The sequence below is a fragment of the Mytilus edulis genome, unplaced genomic scaffold (assembly GCF_963676685.1).
Source record: "Mytilus edulis unplaced genomic scaffold, xbMytEdul2.2 SCAFFOLD_1422, whole genome shotgun sequence".
In the NCBI taxonomy this organism is placed as follows: domain Eukaryota; kingdom Metazoa; phylum Mollusca; class Bivalvia; order Mytilida; family Mytilidae; genus Mytilus; species Mytilus edulis.
Genome location: NW_027267901.1, coordinates 1 through 24,724, shown reverse-complemented (window position 1 = coordinate 24,724; position 24,724 = coordinate 1). Strand labels below are relative to the sequence as shown.

Here is a 24,724-nt window from a genome sequence, read left to right as displayed (position 1 = left end):
CTTATTATCATTTGGAATTTGAGGATGAGAATTGTGGTATGATCTATGGGCAGGGTTGCTGTCTGTTGTCATAGTGATGACCTACCTTATCATCATTTGGAATGTGAGGATGAGAATTGTGGTATGATCAATGGGCAAGGTCAATATATGTTGTCATGGTGATGACCTACCTTATCATCATTTGGAATGTGAGGATGAGAATTGTGGTATGTATGATCGATGGGCAAGGTCACTCACTATCTGTTGTTATGGTGATAACCTACCTTATTATCATTTGGAATGTGAGGATGAGAATTGTGGTATGATCGATGGGCAAGGTCACTCACTATCTGTTGTTATGGTGATGACCTACCTTATTATCATTTGGAATGTGAGGATGAGAATTGTGGTATGATCGATGGGCAAGGTCACTCACTATCTGTTGTTATGGTGATGACCTACCTTATTATCATTTGGAATGTGAGGATGAGAATTGTGGTATGATCGATGGGCAAGGTCACTCACTATCTGTTGTTATGGTGATAACCTACCTTATTATCATTTGGAATGTGAGGATGAGAATTGTGGTATGATCGATGGGCAAGGTCACTCACTATCTGTTGTTATGGTGATAACCTACCTTATTATCATTTGGAATGTGAGGATGAGAATTGTGGTATGATCGATGGGCAAGGTCACTCACTATCTGTTGTTATGGTGATAACCTACCTTATTATCATTTGGAATGTGAGGATGAGAATTGTGGTATGATCAATGGGCAAGGTCAATATATGTTGTCATGGTGATGACCTACCTTATCATCATTTGGAATGTGAGGATGAGAATTGTGGTATGATCGATGGGCAAGGTCACTCACTATCTGTTGTTATGGTGATAACCTACCTTATTATCATTTGGAATGTGAGGATGAGAATTGTGGTATGATCGATGGGCAAGGTCACTCACTATCTGTTGTTATGGTGATAACCTACCTTATTATCATTTGGAATGTGAGGATGAGAATTGTGGTATGATCGATGGGCAAGGTCACTCACTATCTGTTGTTATGGTGATGACCTACCTTATTATCATTTGGAATGTGAGGATGAGAATTGTGGTATGATCGATGGGCAAGGTCACTCACTATCTGTTGTTATGGTGATGACCTACCTTATTATCATTTGGAATGTGAGGATGAGAATTGTGGTATGATCGATGGGCAGGGTCACTATCAGTTCTCCGATGATCTGGTGCCGACTTTAAATCGTAAGCAGGATCAAACCATCGTTCTACAATAATAAGTTTAAAACCTTTTATTGATATTATACATACAGTTCATTTTAGCATGGATGAGATACTGTTCTCAAAACATTAATTAATCCTTCCACACACATGTACACATAGCATGGATGAGATACTGTTCTAAAAACATTAATTAATCTTTCCACACACATGTACACATACTTTAGGAAAACCACAAAATCCAATATTATCAAAAATTACAATAGTACCTCAATCTATGAAAATCCCTACCAAAGAAATTAAAGAGTTCACTGGAATAGTACAAAAATCGCAGAAATTTCTGAATTTACAATAGTAAACAAAGGTCTTATACTTTTTACGGTTCACCGAGCACATTTAACCTCATAAATCTTTTAAAACAATCTACTATAGCTGGTGTTACATGATAAAAATATTTGTGTTTTAACCTACCATCAGTAGGGAGAGAGGGCCGAAGTCGTTCATGCGGAGTAATTGTGGCATAAGCATCAATATGTGCTCGACTAGGGTGGCGTGGCGACATATTGTTTGCATAGTATGATGGGTAATATCTATCCTCTGATTGGTCAACTGAAAATAAAATGGTCAAGTTAGTTCACACAAAACTCACACTGGTTAGCTAAAGCCAGAAAACTCAAGTATATTTCTAATGAAAAAATAAATTGTTTTTAAACATTCATAAACTACAAAGTTTAAGTCGTTTGATACATCTAGTTTATTTTAGGACTATTCCATTAAAACAAATAGGGAGGACAGCAAGGGAAGTTGGGAAATGGTTTTGATGTCATATATTGTTATGTATTCATTTTAGGCATCAAATTTTTCCGTATAAAATAAAAAAAAACAAATGTTATCTTACTGAAATATAAACTAGTACTGTTACTCAAATAAAAACACAAAAAGTGATTCAGCTAGAATATAAATATTGTTGTTGTTTCTTCATACCTGCCAAATTTTAATAATGCCCATGGGGGTTCTGCATGCAAGATGGCTGTCATAGTCCTAAAAAACCTTCAAAGGGGCCTTCAAATACATTTCAATGTTGTTTTTTGGCTTCTTTCTACTTTTATAAGCCTAAAGTCATTGTAAAATTAATCGTTTTGTTTAAATTGTGGACAAAGTTGCTCTTTCAAAATTGGGAGCCTCCATTGGGGAAATCCCCCGCAAATAGTGACAGTTGGCAGGTATGTTTCTTGAAATACTTTTAAATTTAAGGAAATGTATTCCTATATAGAGCTCAACATCTCCAGACTACTACTACTCTTTTGATAAATTTATATAAGAAGCAAAGCTGAAAAAGTTTAACATAAATAGATTCATCACTCTACTATGATTCATATCAAGCATCCACACAAATTAACTACAAACAAAAAGATTCCTACAGCCACGTTAAAATAATGGACATGTTAAGTTTATATGTTGGTAAGGGTAAATAAACAACCAATCAAAATTGACATTACTTACGATCAACGTAACGTCTGTCGTCATACATTCCTCCCCCAGGTGACGTCGGCTGTAAAATAAAAAGATACAAAATTTATAATGCAAATCATATGTGATAGGGTTTAATTTTGTTGCATTATGGGTGTAAATATATTAATGAATAAAGATGAATAAATGATTGATAGCTTGTTTGTGCTTTATGTCACTTTCAGCTGCCATAGCTATATTTTGGCAAACAGTAGATCAAGAACTTTCAGCCTACAAGGCCCCTACTTGAGCCATCTCAGTTTTTATAAATCTTTACAGCTGATTTCATTGAGTTGGTAGCTAAAGGTAATATGGGGACGAAGTCCCCAATTACGGTAGAAAAATCAATGAAAAAAAAAAAAAAAAAAAAAAAATCTGGGAAAATTTCCCGAATTTTTCATTGTACTAATGAACTCAAAATCGTTAACGTTTTTTTTCAGATCTAGTTCCTGTTCCGGTTTTATCGCATTTGCGCAGAAATCTGTCTTGTTTGCATGAGACTTTGATTTTTTTTTTATATTTATCAGTCTAGTAAAACATAAGATTGGATCTCAATACAAATTCAATTTTAATAATTGTTTGATATGAAAAAAAACGTTACGTTACCTGATGAAAGCGTTTCTTTTGTTTACATCGAATATGACGTCATAACTTAAAGAACGTCACAGCTAATTCCCTAACAACAGAACCAAAATCGGGAACGTTACGTACGGTATTTCGGTTTCATAATTGAATTAAGAAAATAATACATACAGACTTCGTCCCCATTCACAGGTTATGCCTGCCTCATATTATCTTTGGTTAGCTTGCTTGCTAGCTGAACCGTGAAGTCATTATTAGGTTAGGTAAACTACCCTCCTTTAAGAATAGACTAGTTCGACAGATAACCAATCTATCTGTCTGCAGGACAAGGCTACTTCGAAAGGAGGGTAGTATACCTTACCTAATAATGACTCCATGGTTCAGCTAGCAAGCAAGCTTACACACTCATTGAAATCTGCTGTAACATGGACATGGCAATATTTTACATTATAATTCAAGTAGTGCTAGTTTTGTAGATTGGGTGGGTAAAGGTCAGAAGGCACTTCTATTTAAATTTGATGGGTGATTATTTCAAATGGATGGCCTTAATAATTGTAGGTAATTATCATGCAACTTTATGAATGGAAGGGCAAAATGAAGATTGCCCACACCACTTTTCAGAAGTTTTTTAACCTCCCAAATTTGTTTTTCCTCATCCAGGGTAATAAGAATGTCATCATAAGTCGTATGAGAGAACTTATCAACTACTTGATTCCTAAAATGATATCTCGATTTTTCATCACAAGGCTTTCTGGCTTTAATGTACGGCCGAAAAATGTAATGATTAATGAATTTTTTAGTATATGGGTATAAATGGAAACTTCGGACAAATTGTTCACTTAACTTCATTTAGGCTGCTATGAAGCATTTGTCCAAGGTGACTATGCGGTATAGACTTTTCTCATTGTTAAAGGCCATACAGTGACCTATAGCTGTAAATTTCTGTGTCATTTGGTCTCTCATGGAGAGTTGTCTCATTGACAATCATACCACATCTTTTTTTTATATGTATCTTCCCCAATTTGTTTTCTTCATCCTTAACAATTGGTATAATATTAATTGTACTTACACTCGATGGTTTACGATAACTTGGCGGAGCCGGATAAGGAGGGATACCAGGGATCTTCTCCATAGTGTTAACACTGGGATCAGATGACGACCTCATTAATCGTGGACGATGTTTGGGGGAGAACTCAAACTCATCCCTATGACGAGTCAAGTCTTGCTCACTTTCACGGGGTCCAGCAAAACTGAGTCGGCTGTTCATGGGGAACAAGTAATCATCGTGGACATTGTCTTCAGGCTGAAAAAGTCAAAGAATTACATTGAAATCAAATGGAATTTTATAAATTACAATATTTTTATTGACTAATTATTTGACATCTTGAATTAATGATGACCACACAGCTTCTTATTTAGATGAGTCCTGACAGTAGCATGATACATTGGGCCATTCCAGTTAATTTCTGACAGGTGGGGATGGATTGGGAGATTTGTTTTCATACCTATCAGAAAAAAACATCATGAAAAACTACCTATCAGATCTATAAATTAAGACCTATCAGATGTAGAGTTTCTGTTCATATTGGGTGGATGGGCTTTCATGGGAAAAATTGACCTATCAGAATTTTTTACTGCAAAGATTGTACTCATCAGAATTTTAAATACAATACCAGATAATGCATGATACAAAACTGTCTACATTCCTAAGCACCCCTAAGATCTGAAATAGGTATTTTTTGTAACCCCTAAGATGTAATTATTTTTAATTATTTACTCCTGCAAGACCCTCAAAAACTTTTGCGTATAAGTGTACGTGTCAGATGAAAAAACCCAAAATTTCACCCCTAAGATGTATAAATTTTACACCCCTCAGAAAGGACCATCCATCCCCCTTTAGCAGATATTAACTGGAACGGCCCATTAGTCATCTTCCTTTATATCTAAAGACAAAATGTTACTATGGTTACTTCTATCAGGTTATTCAGGATAACAGCATTCATTGTCAATGAAAGATAAATATTGTCATGTGGAAAATTTTCATTAAGAGTTTGTTTTCACTAATTTTTGTATCAGGGAATACAGTGAAAATATGCTGTTGCTTATATTTTAAGATGGTTAAAAGAGTTCAGTACAAGCAACATAAAAAATAACCTTGCTGAAAAGAATTCGCCTTTGAAAGCGTGAAAATAATCCTATTTTTTATAATATGTGTTATTCCTATGTTTGTTTGTTAGCCTACACTGGTGGAGATAGTCACAGTATCTGGAGAGAACACTTATAACCTGAGGCAGAAAACTTTTAATTATAGTGAAACCTGCCTTAACCAAAAACCTGTCTAAACCAAACATGTTCATAAGCACCGTCATATCAAATTATGTACGTTGTGAACCCGATAAAACTGAACAACGGCCAAAACCGAAAAAAATCCTAAGTCACGAAGAGGTTTGGTTCAAACAGGTTTCACTGTATAAATATAATGGGAAATAACTCACTTGTCCCTCTGACATCCAGATCTGTTGTTTCTGCTGCACCTCAATAACTTCCAATACCCTTCTAAACCAAATATCTGTGTTATTCTGTACAACTGCACCTGTTTATATTTAATGAAAATAATTATTAATTAAATTAAAGTTTTATAAACCATGTTCAAAGTTACAATTTTTATATGCTACTTTTTTTGTTTTTTTGGGTTTTTTTTAGGACTAATTTCTATCACTATAATAATACATAGAAATCTGATCAACAGAAACTGTTGTTTAATATTATTTGTGGAGTATCAATATTTGTAGATTTTAAGGGTACAGGTAAGTAACAAATATTTGTTGTCAACAAAATTTCTTCTAAACATTTCAACTGAATTAATCAAGACCAAAAAATAAAGTATTGATGATATATAATATGATTTTTCCTCAATCTATAAAAATTAAATATAAACATATCCTCAAAAGTTAGTAGTCAGTTGTCAGTTTCAGAATCAGGAGCCTCTTTCTGATATCTTATAGAGCTAATTGATTAATTGATATATAATGTCTATGTTGTGATGTTACACTATTCTTTCAGGTAAGGGTGAGGGTTGGTACTTATTCAAATGTTTAAACCTGCTGCATTTGTTTGTACATATCCTAAGTCAGGAATCTGATGTTCAATAGTTGTCGTTTTTTTTAATGTTGCTCATAATTGTTTCTTGTTTCTCATTTTTTTTATATAGATTAGACCATTGGTTTACCCGTTTGAATGGTTTTACACTAATCATATTTGATGCCCTTTGTAGCTTGCTGTTTGGTGTGAGCCAAGGCTCCATGTTGAAGACAATACTTTGACTTATAATGGTTTTTCTTTTACAAATTGTGACTTGGATGGAGAGTTGTCATATTGGCACTCATACCCATCTTTTTATATCTATATAATCACAGATAACATTTCAAGGAAGATTTAAACTATTTCATTTTTACAAATGTTAATTCTTTCAAATACAAAATAACAGATCATTTATTGAAATCAACCTAGCTGTATAAATAATATTAAAATCAGCAATTGATGGTGACAAATTTTTAAACACAGTACTGTTATTCCTTATAACCTACCAGTAAACAGATGACTGTACATTTTCTCTAACTTTAAACTTTGCTCATAAAGTTTCTTTGGGTTTTTACTTGAACCTTTAGCCAGACGAGACCGAGATTCTTTGACGACGTTTTTACTCTCAGCTTTCAGGAAGATGACGATTGGATAATACTGTGCATAATTTAGTTTGTCAACGTTGTTAGGAGTCACGTCTAACAGGCAATGTTTTCTCTGGAAAATAAAAACAAAACGAATGATAATTAATTCTTTCAGTCGGAAAGCAAACCCTTAGAAACGACCGTTGTTGCTACTTTCTTAAGACAACAATGGGACTGATATTAAAACCCGCCATTCTGAAATTGCGTTAATTTCGCGGATTTTATTTTTGGCGCCAATTTGGAAGTTTATCTTTTTTTCAGTTTCCTACTTGCCATTAGGGTCTGAAATAGATTTATTTCGATTTGTTGAGCATGGAGTTTATTATCAAAAGGAAAAAAAAATCTCAAACATGTCAAATTGGCCGTGTTTTAACGATCCCGTAATGCCGTTGATCGTCGTTTAAAATTATTTTCTTCTATTTTTCACAGATTAACAAAGACTATATGTACTATACAAACAATTAATAATACGTATCTCAAAATTTTAAAAAATCATAAAGTATAACGTTCTTTTACCCCTTGGGAAACCCCGTTTGAACTAAATTCCAAAAGAAAGACATTTTTTGACATTGTAGATTTTCGGTCTTACACATCGATGTCACCTGGCATCTGAACACAGTCAATGTACACACATTTAGTATGTTTGTTTGAAAAAGTAATGGCGAGATCAGCTGTGAATATTTGACTGGATTAATTATTCTCTTTAAGTCAGTGAAATGTATGACTTAACTAAACCAAGGTAAGGAAATCTTATACTGTCTTTGCACAACCTTAACTGCTTTAGATGCACTGACATAAAACACATTCGTTGTTTAAAATAACACTTTTTTTTTTGTGATAAAGGAATCCTGCAAAAGTAAATGAGAAAGTATTGTCCTAAATTTCAACTTAGGCAGCCAACAACCATTTGATTTTCTGTAGGGGGTAGGGGGTGGTGGCTTTTGATTGTTTTGAAGAAAAAAAGTTTGTTTCCAATTTTTGGATAAAAAAAAATTGTTTTTGACCCTGAGAAAAAAAATGTTTGTTTTACCCTCAGATGCCATTAAATGAAATGCTAAAATTGAAAGAGAAGAATTGTTTTCAACTTGTCTGGAAAAAAATCCATAGTCCCCCCTCCCTGAAAACAAATGGTTGCTGCCTTCAAACAATCTCTTTCAGAGTATCATTTTAATCAATCTTATTCAAAGCATTATCATACTGACATGAAGTGTGACTTAATTTTGACTTGTGATCTAAAACATAATTGTTGACTTAGCCCCCAGAAACTGCTCTGAAATACTTTTCTATAAATGTAAAAATGCATAGTTTTTTTAATGTAATATTATTTTTTTTAAATAGAAAAAGAAAAATATTACTAAGTCTATTTTGTTCTTATTTATTTTCAAGTTCATGACCAGCACCATTTATTTATTGGTTTAGTGTGTTATTTTTATAATTTGAGTCCATTCATTAGAACTATAACTTGCATGAAATCAATGAGACAACATGGTTATATTTAGTTTGTTCATACAAGGATTGCAAACTAATTTTCCTTTTATAAATTTAAAATAATAAAGATTTTACATTCAGAATACTTTCATTATGATCTCTTTTATGTTTAAATGAAAAAGGTAGGACCAACTTGCAAGTGTCAGTAATGAAAAGTTATTCCTGTTTTTTTTATCATTTTAATACTGTCTTGATCCATTATTCATTAATATTTAGAGTCTTTAGACTACCCCTTGTATAAATTGAGTAGACATTTATTTCTGTGTTAAAATAATTTGGTTGCAGCAGTAAAAATACTTACCAAAACATGAATATTAAATTAACTCTTGGAATATTAAATTAATATTAAATTATTAACCCTATTATGAGGGGGAGGACAGGGGTAAGGGAGACAGGGAGAAAGGGGGTAGGAGAAAGGGATAGGAGAAAGGAGAGGAAGGCTGGGAGAAAGGAGAAAAAGTTGGAGAAAGGAGAAAAAGTTGGAGAAAGGAGAAAAAATAAAATATCTCTCCTTTTAAATTGTTTTCTAATATTCTCAAAAGGAGATGTTTTATTCTAATGGGAGAAAGGAGAACGGGGGTAGGAGAAAGGAGAAGAGGGGTGGGAGAAGGGAGAATGGTACCCCCTGTCCTCCCCCTCTATTATGGCACATAGGGACACATAGGGCCTATTTCACAGGGACTGAGTTCTGAAAAGTGATAAAATGTGTTTCTTTATTTTTTGGCACATGTTTACAGTATCAAAGTATATTTAATAAGATAATTTTTAATAATATCCACATGTTAATAACAGCATATTGCTTGATATAACAATAGTTTGTTCAAACAAAGGGACGTAACTCGTGAATTACCGTCGGCCCCGCTTCGTCAGAAATATCGACACTTCTAACTGGCACATTTGCGTATCTTAGCATATCAACTGGCACAAATTTGACACATCATAGTCCAAGTTATGTTACATAACATAATTTAAATTCAGCATAGCTTCCCGAGAAGTTAAGAAAGAAAATTACGATTTTAATTTTCTGTGACCAATTTTTTTCGTCAACACCTTGACTTTGAAGAAACATTTTGAGAGAAAAAAATGAGTTTAATCCATAATTGAGTTCAGTAATATATTTCTTATATACTCAAGAATGTTCACTTAAAAGGAAATTAGTTTTTATTCATGCAAAAAACTACAAATTACAAAAAACGAGCTTCACTTTTTTTGGTAAAAAAATGCCCATATATGGTAATCACATGACGTCCATTGTTGCTTTAAGAAATGGGGTCAAACCGGGGTCAGCTTTCCGACTGTTTAATTTGTCACAATAGATAGGGGTGACATCTTATGAACTACATGTGTTTTCTCTAAAAATAAAACTTTTTAAAAAGTCTTTTGTTTGTCAGCATTTTTCGTGTCATTTCTAATAATAAATAAAAAAAAAGATAAGGAAAAAGAAAACACATTGTCACTGATGGAATTGTTTAGTGATGGGATTTTTTCCCATTAGAGATTTGTATAAAAATCTATTTTTAGTACAGGCTATGATGGATGATTTCCAGATTACATCCAGAACAGTATATGAATGCACAGATTCTTGATCAATGAAATGTTTATTAATATGTAAATACATATAAGGCCACACCAATTTAATTCCTTGTTCGACGGACCTGCCCGCAGCTATTTTTTTCAAAACAGATTTTTTTTTTTTTTTTATAGTCCTGTTTTCCGCAACCGTAAATGTAATCATGTCCATTTCCCGCACCGTTTTTGTTGTTGTAAATATTATCAAAAGATATCAACATTTGTTTTTTAAATCACAGTCTAACCTGTATATAACGATTTAAAACTTATCAGCACCCCACCACACTGTGTAAATATCTGTGAGAATATTTGTTTCAGAATGAAACCAATTTATCCCAGGGAGTGCTTCGATACAAATTATATAACAATGGAAATACCTGTACGGAACAAAACATTGGTTTCTCTCCCCCTCACTTATATTCATTCCCTATCAAAAATGTTCGTTGTTAGAATAAAGTACTAAGAACTTCTGAAAGATTTGCCTTCAATTGCAATTATATTGTATGCTGGCAAAACAAAACTATCCATACCCGCTGCAGGTTTGTGCACCTGTCCTGATTGATCCAGGGGCCTGTCGTTCATCAGTTATCGATTGTTGATGTGGTTAATTGGTATTTTACCGTTTGGATTTATAAATTAGATTATTGGTTTTCCTGTTTGAATTGTGTACATTAATAATTTTGAAGTCCCTTATAGCTTGCTGTTTGGTCTGGATCAAAGCCCTGTGTAAAAGGCCGTACTTTGACCTTGGGAACAAACCTCCCACACACAAGTGGTCATTTTACTGTTGTAGAAAGAAAATAGAAATACCAAGGATTTGTATAGTGCTAATATACAAAACCTGTGAAAACTTAAGATTTTTTAATCAAAAAGAGGAGAAATACATCATATTTTAAACAACTTTTCTAAAAGAGGAGTCCACTTATTTTGAATGATATTAAACTGTTAAAGTAAATGTGTTAACATGGTTAAAGTCCAGGAATATTACAAAATTCTTGGACATGTTTTGACCATTTAATACCAGATAGATATTATAGTTCTTTGGGAAAATGTGAGCCCTTTTGTACTAAAAAGTGTTTTTTACAAAAAAAAATATTATAACTTATATTGACCCCTCATAAAAGGGATATTTATAACATTAAGGGGTTGTTCTGAACCTGATTATGACTTGGATGGAGAATTGTCTCATTGTCAGTCACACATACATAGACCAGATTTAATTATTCAATTATTTCTTGTTGAACAGGGAAAAAATACTTCCTAAATTAAAGAAATGTTTAAGTACAAGTGATAAATCAAGTTTTAATATTGTCAAAACATTCTATTTTATGTTTACAAAAAAAATTATAATCGCTCCCCTTTACTCTTCAAGCTTCGCCTCAAATATTTGCAAATTAAATATTTTTTTATTAAAATTTTCAAATCGCTCGCTCACACCAAATTTTTGAGTCCAAAAATTCGTAGAACAAGAAATCAAATTGGTGTGGCCTATTAGTTAAAAGAATCTGTGACAAACCTTGTTGATAATTTCTTTGATTGCACCAAGTCTTATAATACCAGATCTTGTTTTCTTCTCGTCTTCTGACCCATGGTTGTCTTGTTCTGTATAAAACAATTATTATAAAACAACTTATCCAAGAACTCAAGTATTGTAAAATATTGACCAACTAACCAATCATAATTCTAATATGCGTGCAAGTTTGATGTTTGCTTAAGAGATGTATTTTTTTGTAATTAAACAAATCAAAATAGTATTATGATAACTAAGTGTCTGTCAACAACTTTTTCTGAATTTGTATAAGGGTAAAGTCACATTGTATTTCTGGAGAAACTGATGTTTACATTTGTTTTTCATAGCAATATTTTTGTCAATTGTATACATATATTTCTTCTTCTCTTTTACTGAGTTTATTGACATTTTTTTTAAATATGTTCCATCAGTACAGAGTTCTTAGATTTTTTTTTACCCTGGTGGTCCTTCAGGGTATATGCTGGTATTCACTATTATTTCTGTTGCAAAATACTGAAATTGTGATGGTCCTTTGCAAATTTTGGTGGTCAAATCTTAGGACCACCATTTTTCGAGAACTCTCCATCAGCATTTTCCATTTCGATGCATCAGACAAGTTATTACTAATCTCACTATAAACTATACTTACGTGGTGATTCAAATCGATCTGGGTATTCCATCAGCATTTTCTCTCTAGCTACGTCAGACAAAGCACCAAATATCACAACCGGACGAACAAAGTTTACTGTAAATAGAAAAAACGTATTAAAAAAACTATTCAAATATAATTATATTGCATGTATGTTTTCAATTTATTCATATTGCATGGGAAAAAAATGAGAATTACACTATTTTATACATATATAATTATTTCATATATATCATTTTTTATGTTCTTTTTTTGTGTGTTGATGACAATCCAGATTTTATACTTATATAGTTATTCTATGTATATCATTTTTTTATAATTTTTTTTTTGTGTGTTGATGACAATCCAGATTTTATACTTATATAGTTATTCTATGTATATCATTTTTTTATATTCTTTTTTTGTGTGTTGATGACAATCCAGATTTTATACTTATATAGCATACCTGCCAAGTTTTGAAAGTGCCCATGGGGGTTTTAGTGCGCGACAACAATTTCAAAGGTTACAATTCTTTGCGACGACTATTTTGCGTGTGCTGTTTTGTGGTCTAGAAAAAGTGTCATATTTGAAAGATGAGCTTACATGCCTTTTTCTTAAGTTTATTTGCATGATTCTATTATAAATCAGTAGAAAAGATGAACATGTAGCTGCAAGACCAGGAATTAATTTCATGTGTAAGGATATTAAATAATTGTTGACTTTTCCAATTTAAAATAATGCACAAAGAAAGACCTTAATCAGGTTGGGAACAACACCTAGGGGTATCCCCCTCAATGTAAGGACATTAAAAAACACTCTTTAATTAAAAATGAGCACATTTTTATATTATTTGAAGAAACTTCTCCCAAAGAATTATACATCTTATGATCTATCTGGTATAATTTGGTCAACACATGTCCAAGAATTTTGGTATGTTCCTGGCCTAATATATCATGTATATCTTCTTTATTTTTCAAAATAATTGGACCTTACATTTAGAAAAGTAGTTCTAAATATAATGTCAGAATTTCCCATTTTTACATGTAAAGTTACAATGTTAATAAAAATCTACATTTTTCATTTTTATTTTTCACAGAAGTAAAATGACCCCTTGACTAAGTCCCTCATTTAAGGGATTCCTCATGTGAGGTTTTTTGTTTTGTCCATGTGAAAAATAAAGAATAATACATTAAATGATTTGGTATTTAATTAAATACATAAATAACATTTGTTACAGCAAGTGTAATATCAATAAACTAGTGAATAAACTACCATTTATTATCTTTATGGTAGTACTGCATCATTGAAGTTTGTCAATCAGCCATGCTTTTATTCTTATTCTGTGTAAGAACCTCCTTGCAGGTGAAAAACCATTTCCCATGTTCACGATTTTAAAAACAGAGGAATTCAACACAAGTTCAAAATCTAGGATGTTAGAATTATCTTGAGAGAAAACGTTTTTGATTGGCTGATTAATTTGATCATAAGAAACATAGAATTTGATTGGCTGAACACGAATGTCTTCCTTGGACTAGACACGTTTTTGGCGTATTGAATTTTAAACCTGATGCTTTTTGTTATCTATTAATCATGCTTTTCTTTGTCTAATATGGTCTCCTTTTTATTTGTATTGTAGTCCTGTAATATTATGTTGTCATTTCAATGTTATATTTAACTTTGTCATTAAAGTGCGAGGTTTGGCATGCCATAAAACCAGGTTCAACCCACCACTTTTATTCCCCTTTAAAAGTGTCCTGTACCAAGTCAGGAAGATGGCCATTGTTATAATATTGTTCGTTTCTGTGTGTGTGTTGCATTTTAACGTTGAGTCGTTTGTGTTTTCTCTTATTTTTTTAGATAAGACGTGGCACGGTACTTGTCTATCCCAAATTCATGTATTTGGTTTTCATGTTATATTTGTTATTCTCGTGGTGTTTTGTCTATTGCTTGGTCCGTTTCTGTGTGTGTTGCGTTTCGGTGTTGTGTCGTTGTTCTCCTCTTATATTTAATGCGTTTCCCTCGGTTTTAGTTTGTTACCCCGATTTTGTTTTTTGTCCATGGATTTATGAGTTTTGAACAGCGGTATACTACTGTTGCCTTTATTTATTGGACACAGTTCAAAATCGGGAACCATCATATTTTTCGTGTAGATTTTCACAAAATCGTGTTTTAGAGGGTTTTTCACGATCACGATCGTGCAATCGTGACAAAGGGTCAAAATCGTGTAATACACGCCTAAATCGTGAAAGTTGGCAGGTATGATATAGTTATTCTATGTATATCATTTATTATATTCTTTTTTTGTGTGTTGATGACAATCCAGATTTTGGATTTTATAAAAAAAATAAAATCTTGTGACTTTGACTTTATGTTTCATTAGAATCTGTAATTTTGATTGACTGAAAACAATTGTGAGGAACTCTATGACTGCATGTTTTATTTGTATAATTCTAAAATCTGATGTTCAGTAGTTGTTGTTTGTTCTTTGCTATGGTGATGTCAGTTTCACTTTGTATCTTTTGTATCTTGATTGTCCATTTTTAGTTTTTAGGAATACTAAATATATCAAACTTCAATCCATTAAACTAAAGATTGTTTTATTAGTGACGAGATAACGACAAAAACAAAATTTCTCACCATCACTTATCAGAACTTTCTCATAAGCAGGAAACTTTGTTGTCAGATTAGCTGTTAAAAGAAAAAAAAAATAAAAATGAAACAACATAAAAAAAACCAAAAAAAACAGTACAAATACCAATGAATAACAGTAAACTGACTGTAAAAAATTCAAAAACCTTTATCATACCTAGAAAATATTTCCGTTAGTGTTGTTGACATTCATTTTTCTATCATATATCAACAAGGTAGACAAGTAAAGGGACATAACTATTTAAATCAATCAAATGTTTGTGCCAACCATTTTCATAAACATAATGAAAGACTCTAGATAACACAGATCATTCTTGCTCTAATGTTTAAAACAAATATTTCTTTAACGATTACTCAACAATTTATTTGTGTAAGACAAATGTACAAGAGAAAATAACTTAAATGGCATAATCATCTTATTTTATAGATTCTTTTAACCTGAATATATAATATACCGTATTGAACATGCCTATTTCTATACTTAGAATATAGCTTGGAATAATGTTCCATGCAAAATATGTCATCCTTTGTTTCCTTTATAAAGAATAGGTCATAAGAATAGGAATATACAGCAAAAACTACTATTCTTTGAAAGAAAAAATCTTTCATTTCATAAAAATGAAATTGCTATTCTTCTCTTCGAAAAAATAGCCTTCTTGTCTCATACTTTTCAAGCTACAATACCAACATCTCTTTTATTGAAGATAAAAGAGGAAGAGAAGGCGTTATATAAGGTTTGAAAACAGAAAAGTTAAATCAGGAAGATGATATCTTATATCAGGAAAATTTTACATTTGCCTTATATCCATGGAGGACAATTTACCTACAAATTAACCCTTTGCATGCATTTCACTGACTTTTAAAATGCATTGTACAAGGCCCTGCCCTTTCTTAGTCCAAAACCACAAACAAAACCGCCAACTAAAATTCCCCTGATTTTAAATATTCATAGAAGAAAGTGAAATTTAAACTTGTAGTGTTATGAACACATCTATTGCTTACATCCACTTCGTTTGTCTCATTGACAATCCTGTAGAAGGTTCTCCAGCTTTGTCCACTAATAACAAGTGGCTAACACCATATAGCCAAGAATGCAAAAAAATAGATTCCATAACTGCAACAAGTGTGTTATGAAATTCTCCACTTGAGACAATTAAATTTTAATATTTAAAGCGTGAGGCTTGCCAAGCTTTTAAAAAAATTAAAATTTAACTATTGAGAGTGGAGAAATATCGTTAAACACAAGATACAGTGGTGGAATCTGTTTCTCTAATGATTTTTTTCCTTTCTTTTCCATGATTTGAAGAAAGTTGTGTACTTTTTATGTGGTGTCATCAGGCATGGACGACTTTTCATGACATCATAATAGGAAAATTCAGAAGAAAATAAGAAAATAAGAAAATTAAACGTCACAATTAAATTTGACCAATCATATGCCGAGAACAGATTTTTCACTAGTGAAGAGAACTATTTTTCTCACACCGATCAAGAAATGTGAAAATAGCTTAAAAAAAGATTTTTAAACACAACAATCAATTGATCGATAAGCTAAACTTATACTAGATGTGGGATTACATGTGTTTTATTGGCCCTGATCATGCATTATAGACAAAGAATCTTGATTGGTCTGGTCAAACTACAATTGTCACCAAAGATTGACAATAGTGTTAAGAAAGGTTGAGAGATGATATGCATTTAGACAGAATGCAAAGCTCATTGTTGGTTGCAAACCTTGTTCTTTATTTGGTCTCTGAGTGAGAGTTCTCATTAGCAATCGTACCACATCTTCTTATTTTTATTAAAGTTGAATCTTTGTCTCACTCATCAAGTAGACCCCCTCTGAATAATCCTGCATTAAGTCCCACTGATGCAAGGGATCATTTTGAAATGGCATATGCTTTTTTCTGCTACGGTGATTTGTTACATCAAATCCTCTTTATTTCATTTCATTGTGATTGAAAATCTTATTTGTTTACCCATTTCGGGATTGAGCATATAAAAACTTTTCATATTCCTAGAACATCAAGGTAGATAACTCAGTTAAGAACTTGTTATAGGAGTGTATATATATTCCCGTTATAAGTTCATTCCATATATGTATATATATACATAAAGAAATAGAATTTCAAGATAAAAATAGATACATAGTTTTCATCATGCTGTGTTTTAGGATACTGATTCACCAAAGAAATAGTGTCATAGCTTTCAGAGTAATTCTTTTATAATGTAATTTTATCATAAACTCAAGAAATAAGACATTTAATATTGTGTATGAGAATAGTGGAAAATGTAGGGTGTTAATACAGTAATTATCCAAAATCAATCTTTGAATAATAGAAGACATTTGAATGCCAATTTTGTTTTCTATTATTGAAAATATGCTGCAAGGCCCCTCCACTCCACTCCAAGATAGGCTTATTGTTTAAATGTGGGTAGTTGTATTTCAAAGAAAACGCATGATGAAGGTAGTGCCCCAGTGCAGGAGTTGGGTGTCAGTATGTTGATAAAAGTGTAATATTATTGATTTTGAGGTTTTTACATGTGTTGTGGTCATTTACAGGTGGGTGGGGGTATAATCTATTTCAATTTTTTGAGGTTACAATAAAGTGCCTTCCTGGAGGGGGTGGACATTCTTGACAGTTTTTTTTTTTTTTTTGCAATAATGCAGGAGTCGTTTTCACCAAAAAAAGTATACTGAATTGTTCATGACTTAGGGATCAATCTTAGTCGCAAATTTTTTTGTGAAACCAACTCCTGTGTTGTAAACCCTACTCTTTAATCTTTATTAGAACTACATATCCGTCTGAAAGCTATGACTTATCTGTTTCCTATGTCTGGAATCAGAGAACTCACCATAATAATTGTTGCCTAAAATAACAAGTTATCTCCCTTTGAATAGATTGCAGAAACTTAGTTTTTTTTATGATTTGTGATGCATGTGAGATCTCTGTGATAAAGCGATATGCTGGGATATGATACTGTGAAAAATACACACTGTGAAATGATTCATATTGAGAGATATATATATAGAAGAATTTGGAAACTTGGAGAACCAATATGATCTAATCTAAAGGCATTACTTTGAATTATTGTGAAAACACAGGCTTAGCTTCAACATTATCTTTAAAATACATTTCTTTCTTTCAAATCCATGTTGGCATTCCAACTATGGATGAAAATATCCAATAAAATTTAATAAATTACATTATGTGTGGTTCAATTGTTCTATTAAATTGTATCCAAATTCTCCAAATGACATCTCTGACTTAGGATTATGGATGGTCTTATGTAGAATGGTGTGAGTGACAACAGGGCACACAATAATATCCCCGACTAATGATTATAGTAGTTAGGAATAATGGTTGACGTGATCCACAATCCTTATATACTGTGGATTTATTATTATTCATTGGATACCAATTTTCGTGGATTTCGTGGGTACTGGTGAACCACGAATTCAAATGTTCAACAGATAGCTTATTTTCAATAGGCTTTGCATATAGAGATTGAGAAAACCACGAAATCAAATGTCCACGAAGATGCAAGTTTTCAGCAATCCACGAAAAATTGATACCCACGAAAATAAAAGAATCCCCAGTAGAATGGAAGACGTGACTCAGGGCAGGCACACAATGATAGAATGGACGACGTGACTCAGGGCAGGCACACAATGATACATACACCATGAGTCCTGATTGGATCTGGATCTTATAAAACCAGCTACAATTATAACATCAACTAAATGGTTCAATATTCACTTATTTAAAACAGATCTGGAGCTGTGTTTTTTTACAGCATTTGACCAAGATCAATCAGCATTAATTACATTTCACATGAGTTTTTAACAAGAATGTGTCCATAGTACACAGATGCCTCACCCACACTAATTTTTCTATGTTTAATGGACTGTGAAATTTTGGTAAAAACTTTAATTTGACATTAAAATTTGTAGGTTCATATTACGGTGTACCAAATATCAAGATGAGCGGACTTCAACTTCATAAAAAAAGTGGGACATAAAAATTGCTGACAAATCTGCTTTTTACAAACAATTCAAGAGTAATCTCCCTTAACCCTTGTTCTCTGACCTCCTATAATGGTTCAAATGTCATATTGTTCCATCCTACTGGGAAACAAGAAAGCAGAAGTAGTGGTCTTACTAATTACCACAAAGGCATAGAACTAAGAAATGGACTGCTATATAATTATCAATAATATATCTACTCTATTTGATGTGCAATGATATTGATTGTGTAAGTATCAAACATTGACAATTAAAGCTATTCTATCATTCCATCAGTATTCTGAGTACTTTGATCATTATTCTAATGCAATGTAACATGTAAAGCTATTTTTGATTGGATGATGTCTGCCCTCAAATGGTTGAAGGTCAAAGTCTTTGGCAACAATGATGAATAGGGCCTGTTGATGATTCTGGGATACATAAATATTGAAATATAACAGGAATATTTTAAATACAGAAATAAATACAGAAATTATTACATGCATTATCATTGTGATTTTGTCATTTTAGATGAAAATACGATTTAGATTTTTGCGATATTGAGAAATAACCTGTTAATTCGCATAATTTTTTTTAAATGTGAGTTTGAATTCTTGCGATCATAACCCTGTCGCATTTTTCGCAATAATAAAAACAGCGCAATAATTTCTGAATTTACAGTAATAATATTGTAAGTAAAGAATTGACTCTTTCAATTATAATTTGATGTTCACAACTGTTAAATCTAGCTTTGCTCTGCTCGCTGATAACACCTTTCATAACCATTAAATGTAACTGACAGTGGTAACTCTTTTTAACTATTCCTACTATTCCTTAAATAGAGCGAGACCTTAATATTTACTATGATGCATGACAATGATGTACAAAAATGATGATGTGATTGGTTGATCACTTCTTGATAAACATCCAATGCAAATGTCTATTGTGTATCTCGACCATGGTATGATAATATATATGTGGACTCTAAAGTGCGATGGTACTCTAAAGTGCGATGGTCACGCTAAAGTGCGATGGTCTACACTAAAGTACGATGGTGTCTCACGCTAAAGTGCGATGGTTGTTTGTTAGCTAAAGTACGTTGGTGTATTACGCTAAAGTGCGATGGTCCAAAGGGTAAGATTCGAGGGTTAAAACATCGAGGTTAAAAATGTTTTGCAAAAGCTAGTATGCTAAGGTATAACATATGTGATATAGGCTTTATAATTTTCCGGTAGGCTTAAGTGATTGTTTCTAAATAAACAAGTTCGACCAAGTAATAATTGCTTTTAAGGTACTAATTTATGTGTCGCAAAATATTAAATTTCATGTAAAATGAATTTTTAACAATTTGGAGCGTATTCATGGTATTGAATATTTGGATAATTGGTATATATTATTGTCGTTCACACCAATGTTACAACCTTCCTTACAGTCGTCATTGAAAAATTATAAATACAAAATTCGTTCATTGTCGGAATATGCAACATTTATTCTTTTATTTATAAGCTTTTAATCATGTCAAATGCGAGAGAAAGGCAATGTTCGCCTAGCTTTCTCCTTTTTCTTAGCGAGAACAAATACATGTTTTATTTTCCTACAATGTACAGTACAAACAAATGTTTAAGCAGAAAATTTATAATTCACACATGAAAACATGTATGTCTATTTTACCGTCGGACGTATCTTTTATTAAAATGGACAGCATTTTAACGAGGATCAAAAAGTAAACTGCCACATAAACAATGCTTCAAATGTATCCGTTTGCTTCTAATAGAAGCAGGATAAGTATGCGTATACTGTTTTGTATATATTTAGTAAATTTGTTCACTACAGAATACAAGTCCTTCCAGCACTCGAAAAAAATAAACATTGCGCTACAGCAGACAAAGAACGGTTAAGTTTAAATCAATTACTAGTATTAAAGTCATGGACATTTATTGTAAAAATTGTTAATAAAATATTCTGAATCTATCTTCCGGCATGTTCATTTTTGGTTTGTATAAACGACTGATAACGTCATAATCAAACTACGTTTCTTACGTCTATACTTTCGCGGACCATCGCACTTTAGCGTGTGGATGCATCGCACTTTAGCGTATACCATCGCACTTTAGCGTGACCATCGCACTTTAGCGTCCCCATCGCACTTTAGAGTCCTACATATATAAGCTATTAACACTATTGAAACTATCAAAAAGGATGATGACATGTTCATGCAAATTCTTTTTCTTTGTTGCAGACGACAGACATTCAATGTGGCACAATGACTGCTTTGTGAACAATGATGGTATGTATTACACAACAGCTCACATGGAGTTTTTTTCCACCTGTCCATAGTGAGATTGGCCACAGAGGGAAATAACTTTGATATAAATATTTTATTTCACCTTTACACCACAGGAATAAAATAAACAGTACTAGTGTGTAAAATAAATTTTCTAATTAATTTTTTTTTAACAAAATCTGAGATTAAATTTGAGTGGTCAAGAGTGGACAGTCCAGTGTGGACAGGTGAAAACAACAAAATCCACAAGAGCTGTTGTGTAAATCATTTTAAGGTCAAGAGGTCAAATGATACATAGAATAGAATGACAAAAGCAGCATGGCTAAAAACTAAAAGGTTGTCATAGCAACTGAGGAAACTACAGGTGACATACACTTACCACCATCATCAGCTAAAAACCACAAAACCACATCAATGTTAGGTAAAAGAACAAAGGACTTGTAGTTAAGGGATATTCTTTGTCATTGCTAAAGACAAAGCAGCAAATTATATGTTTTGTGTAAATATCCATTAAGAAAAGTATACTTGGAATAAACTGAAGTTTTTCTTGAACAGTTATTTAAAGTTTGAATATTTTTTAAAACATAAATATAGCCTATACGTACAGACAGGCTGTACAAGTACTGAAGATCCACTTGTTTTTTTGGATACACAGTTTTGTGGATTAAAGAAAATTAGAAATGTATGGATACTGGATTTCCTAACAAATTTTGTTTACAAATCTATAGCAAATTTGTATCTTGTTGGATATTAAAACCTTACACATAAAATCAACGAAAATTATCCCCCCTTTATAAATAGACAATGGAAAGACATAGACACATAAAACAAATTTAATAACAACAACATAAACTTAACAATATAACATATACAAACATTAAACAATATATCAACTAGCACCATATGAGTATATAATATATATATATATTTATGGGTGAACTTGGAAACTTGCAATCCTGGTTAATTATAATCTTGATACTGTGGATTCATAATAATTTGTTGGATACCAATGTTTGTGAATTTCTTGGGTACAGGTTAACAATGCAATTAATTGTTCAACCAATGACAAATATTCTAAAGTTTGGTGGGTAAACTTTGGCAAAACCGTGAAATAAAATAACTCTGAAAATTTCCAAGTTTTGTTTCATCCACGATCTGGTATTAAACCACGAAAAATAAATCAATCCACAGTATGCAGGATTACGTAGAATCGCAATGAATGATTCTGGAAGTCGTGATTCTGGTTCACTTCAAATCTTAATGCATTAACCTGGATCACTTAAAACTCTTGACTTAAGATTTTGGATAACTCAAAATCGTAAAAATCATCAGGAGCTGTGCTTTTAAGACAGATTTATAGAACTGTCAAATGTTATATGATACTATTCAGAATAAAATTTTAATCTGACAAGCTTCTAGATATTTTTTTTCCTTCTTGCTCAAACATACATATAATCTCAGAAATATTTTGCATCAGTTTCCAATTCCATTTTTACAATAGCTATACTACGACTACACTACAATTTCCTTAGCAACCTTTTGAACCAATCAAAAGGCTTTTTAGACTTACAAAATATAACATCTTCCCAGTGATCCTTGCCAAGAGACTTGGACCGCCGGGCAGTTTTACGTTTAAACAAGCCCCTCCCCACTTTAGCCGGTGAGTTTTCTTTGTCGGCTTCCGATGTCTGTTGTGTTCCCATAATCTCATCTGCTCTGTAAATCAAAAAGATGTTTTGTTATATCACTGACAATCTAAGTAACACTGTATCATTTGCTGTTTTGTCATTGTTTTTCAATTTTTTCAATGGCATTTTCAATTTGTTTTCGACCCAGAATTTTCAAAAAGCACCAGGGAAATCAACATAGCACTGGTTTTCCAACAAGTAAAACACCATTACCCTTATGCATTCTATTATAAAATCATCCAAGACAGTCGAAAATAGTCATTGTGATTTATTGCCCCAGAGAACATGTTTGGTATCTTTTGGCCTTTCTTTTAGTGGTTTAACATATGCAGTTTTTATACCTATACAAAGATACAAAATTCAGGTATGTCAACATGTAAAAAATATGTGGTATTAAAATGGCTAGGTACGGATGCAGATTATAAAACACTTCAAGTTAGCAGTAGTGGAAATGTTGTTTTAATTATACTTATCCATGTTCGTTTTTTGACTGGTTCAGTAGCTGACTTATAGTTTTTAAACACCTGCCTATTGTTGAAGACTATGTATTTTGGTGGTTTTCTTGTTGGGCTGAAAATCCTTTCATACTTCACAATCCATACAAATAGCCCTAATTTATACATAACAAAAGTATATGACATTCATCTTCAATGCCAATGTAATTACCTTGTTCTATTTGGAATGATTCCCTTTTTGTTCTCTTTATTATTTTTCCCCAGCGACACAGCTAGCCATGACCCTACACTTCCTCTAAATAGTGTATCCTTGACCAGGAAAATATCGCCGTGGTTTATAGATAATTCTCCTTGTTCTGCAGTTTCTAACGAAAAATGAGCTCTGAAAAAATGGAAAAACATTAAGATCTTTTATATATACATATTTCAAATAAATCAACATTCATATCATTGATGTGTTGCAATTTTATATCTATTTTGAAGTTTGCTTATTAATTGTGTTCGTATTTCTCAATCTTTAGTTTTTGACTTATTAGGACTGTTTTTCTTGGTGTTTCTGGTTTTTCTTTGACTTATGAGTTGGTATCTTCAGATTCTTTTGTAATAGTAACTAACAAGCAATACACAATATTATTGTACTATTGTATTTTTGATACTGAATATCATCAAGCTGAAACCTGCAATATGTCTAAACAATATTTTGGTTTATTTGTTTAGTATTTGATATTTAGTAAAACTATTTACACATACACAGCATATGAAATATGTGTATTTTATGATCCATTATAATGAGTCCATGCATTGTTAATTGTTGCTTTTAGACTCACTTATAAAAAGTTGTTTCATTGGCTATCATATCACATCTTTTTTATGATTTTGGAAATTGAGCTATAATAAGAATATCTACGAAACAAAGCAAAATTAATCTTTTCCTGTGGATCTGAATGTTCCAAATATAATCAGTCTTACACATGTACATGTATGCTAGGCCTTGTATGAGGTTAATTTCTTCTATTTGTTTATGAGCTATGGACAAGTTACATACCTGACGTAGAATGAATCCCCAGCCTCTTTACTGGCCATTATTCTGTCATATTCTGAAAAAAAAATAATTGTATGTAACTACTGGCAAACTATCACATCTATACACATTTCTTTATAGTCAAATATTGTATTAATAGAAAATCAAATATTTTCTATGACAAACCAGCATATACTTATCTTTGATATTGAAAGAAAAGAATCACTACAATATCATAGTTAATGTATGTATTATTTTGGTCTCTTGTGGACAGTTGTCTCATTGGCAATCATACCACATCTTCTTTTTTATATACACATATAAAAAGGGCAAAAGAGCTTTCGTCCTGGCTCTTTATCTTTCGGCTATTTCAAGATGGCCCATAACAACTT

At 32.2% G+C, this 24,724-nt stretch overlaps 1 protein-coding gene across 1 annotated transcript; it reads right to left on the bottom strand.

Annotated features, from left to right (window-relative positions):
* Positions 1-1,107: 1,107 nt before the first annotated feature.
* On the bottom strand, positions 1,108-24,404 carry LOC139506172 (tight junction protein 1-like). The gene is made up of 12 exons (XM_071295399.1): positions 24,357-24,404; positions 23,523-23,693; positions 22,739-22,884; positions 14,870-14,920; positions 12,254-12,349; positions 11,611-11,696; positions 6,900-7,110; positions 5,808-5,905; positions 4,382-4,615; positions 2,725-2,773; positions 1,693-1,830; positions 1,108-1,268 (listed from the first exon to the last, which is right to left on the bottom strand). Exons 1-12 carry the CDS (start codon positions 24,392-24,394, stop codon positions 1,123-1,125), a joined length of 1,464 nt encoding a protein of 487 aa, XP_071151500.1. The 5' UTR covers positions 24,395-24,404; the 3' UTR covers positions 1,108-1,122.
* Between the last annotated feature and the right edge of the window lie 320 nt (positions 24,405-24,724).

Coding starts and splice junctions, on each gene's coding strand:
- LOC139506172 (XM_071295399.1), bottom strand. CDS start 24,394: ATGGCCAGTAAAGAGGCTGGGGATTCATTCTACGTCAG. Junction 23,694..24,356: donor GGGGATTCATTCTACGTCAG/GTATGTAACTTG, acceptor CCATTTTTTCAG/AGCTCATTTTTCGTTAGAAA. Junction 4,616..5,807: donor TCTGGATGTCAGAGGGACAA/GTGAGTTATTTC, acceptor TGACTTTTTCAG/CCTGAAGACAATGTCCACGA.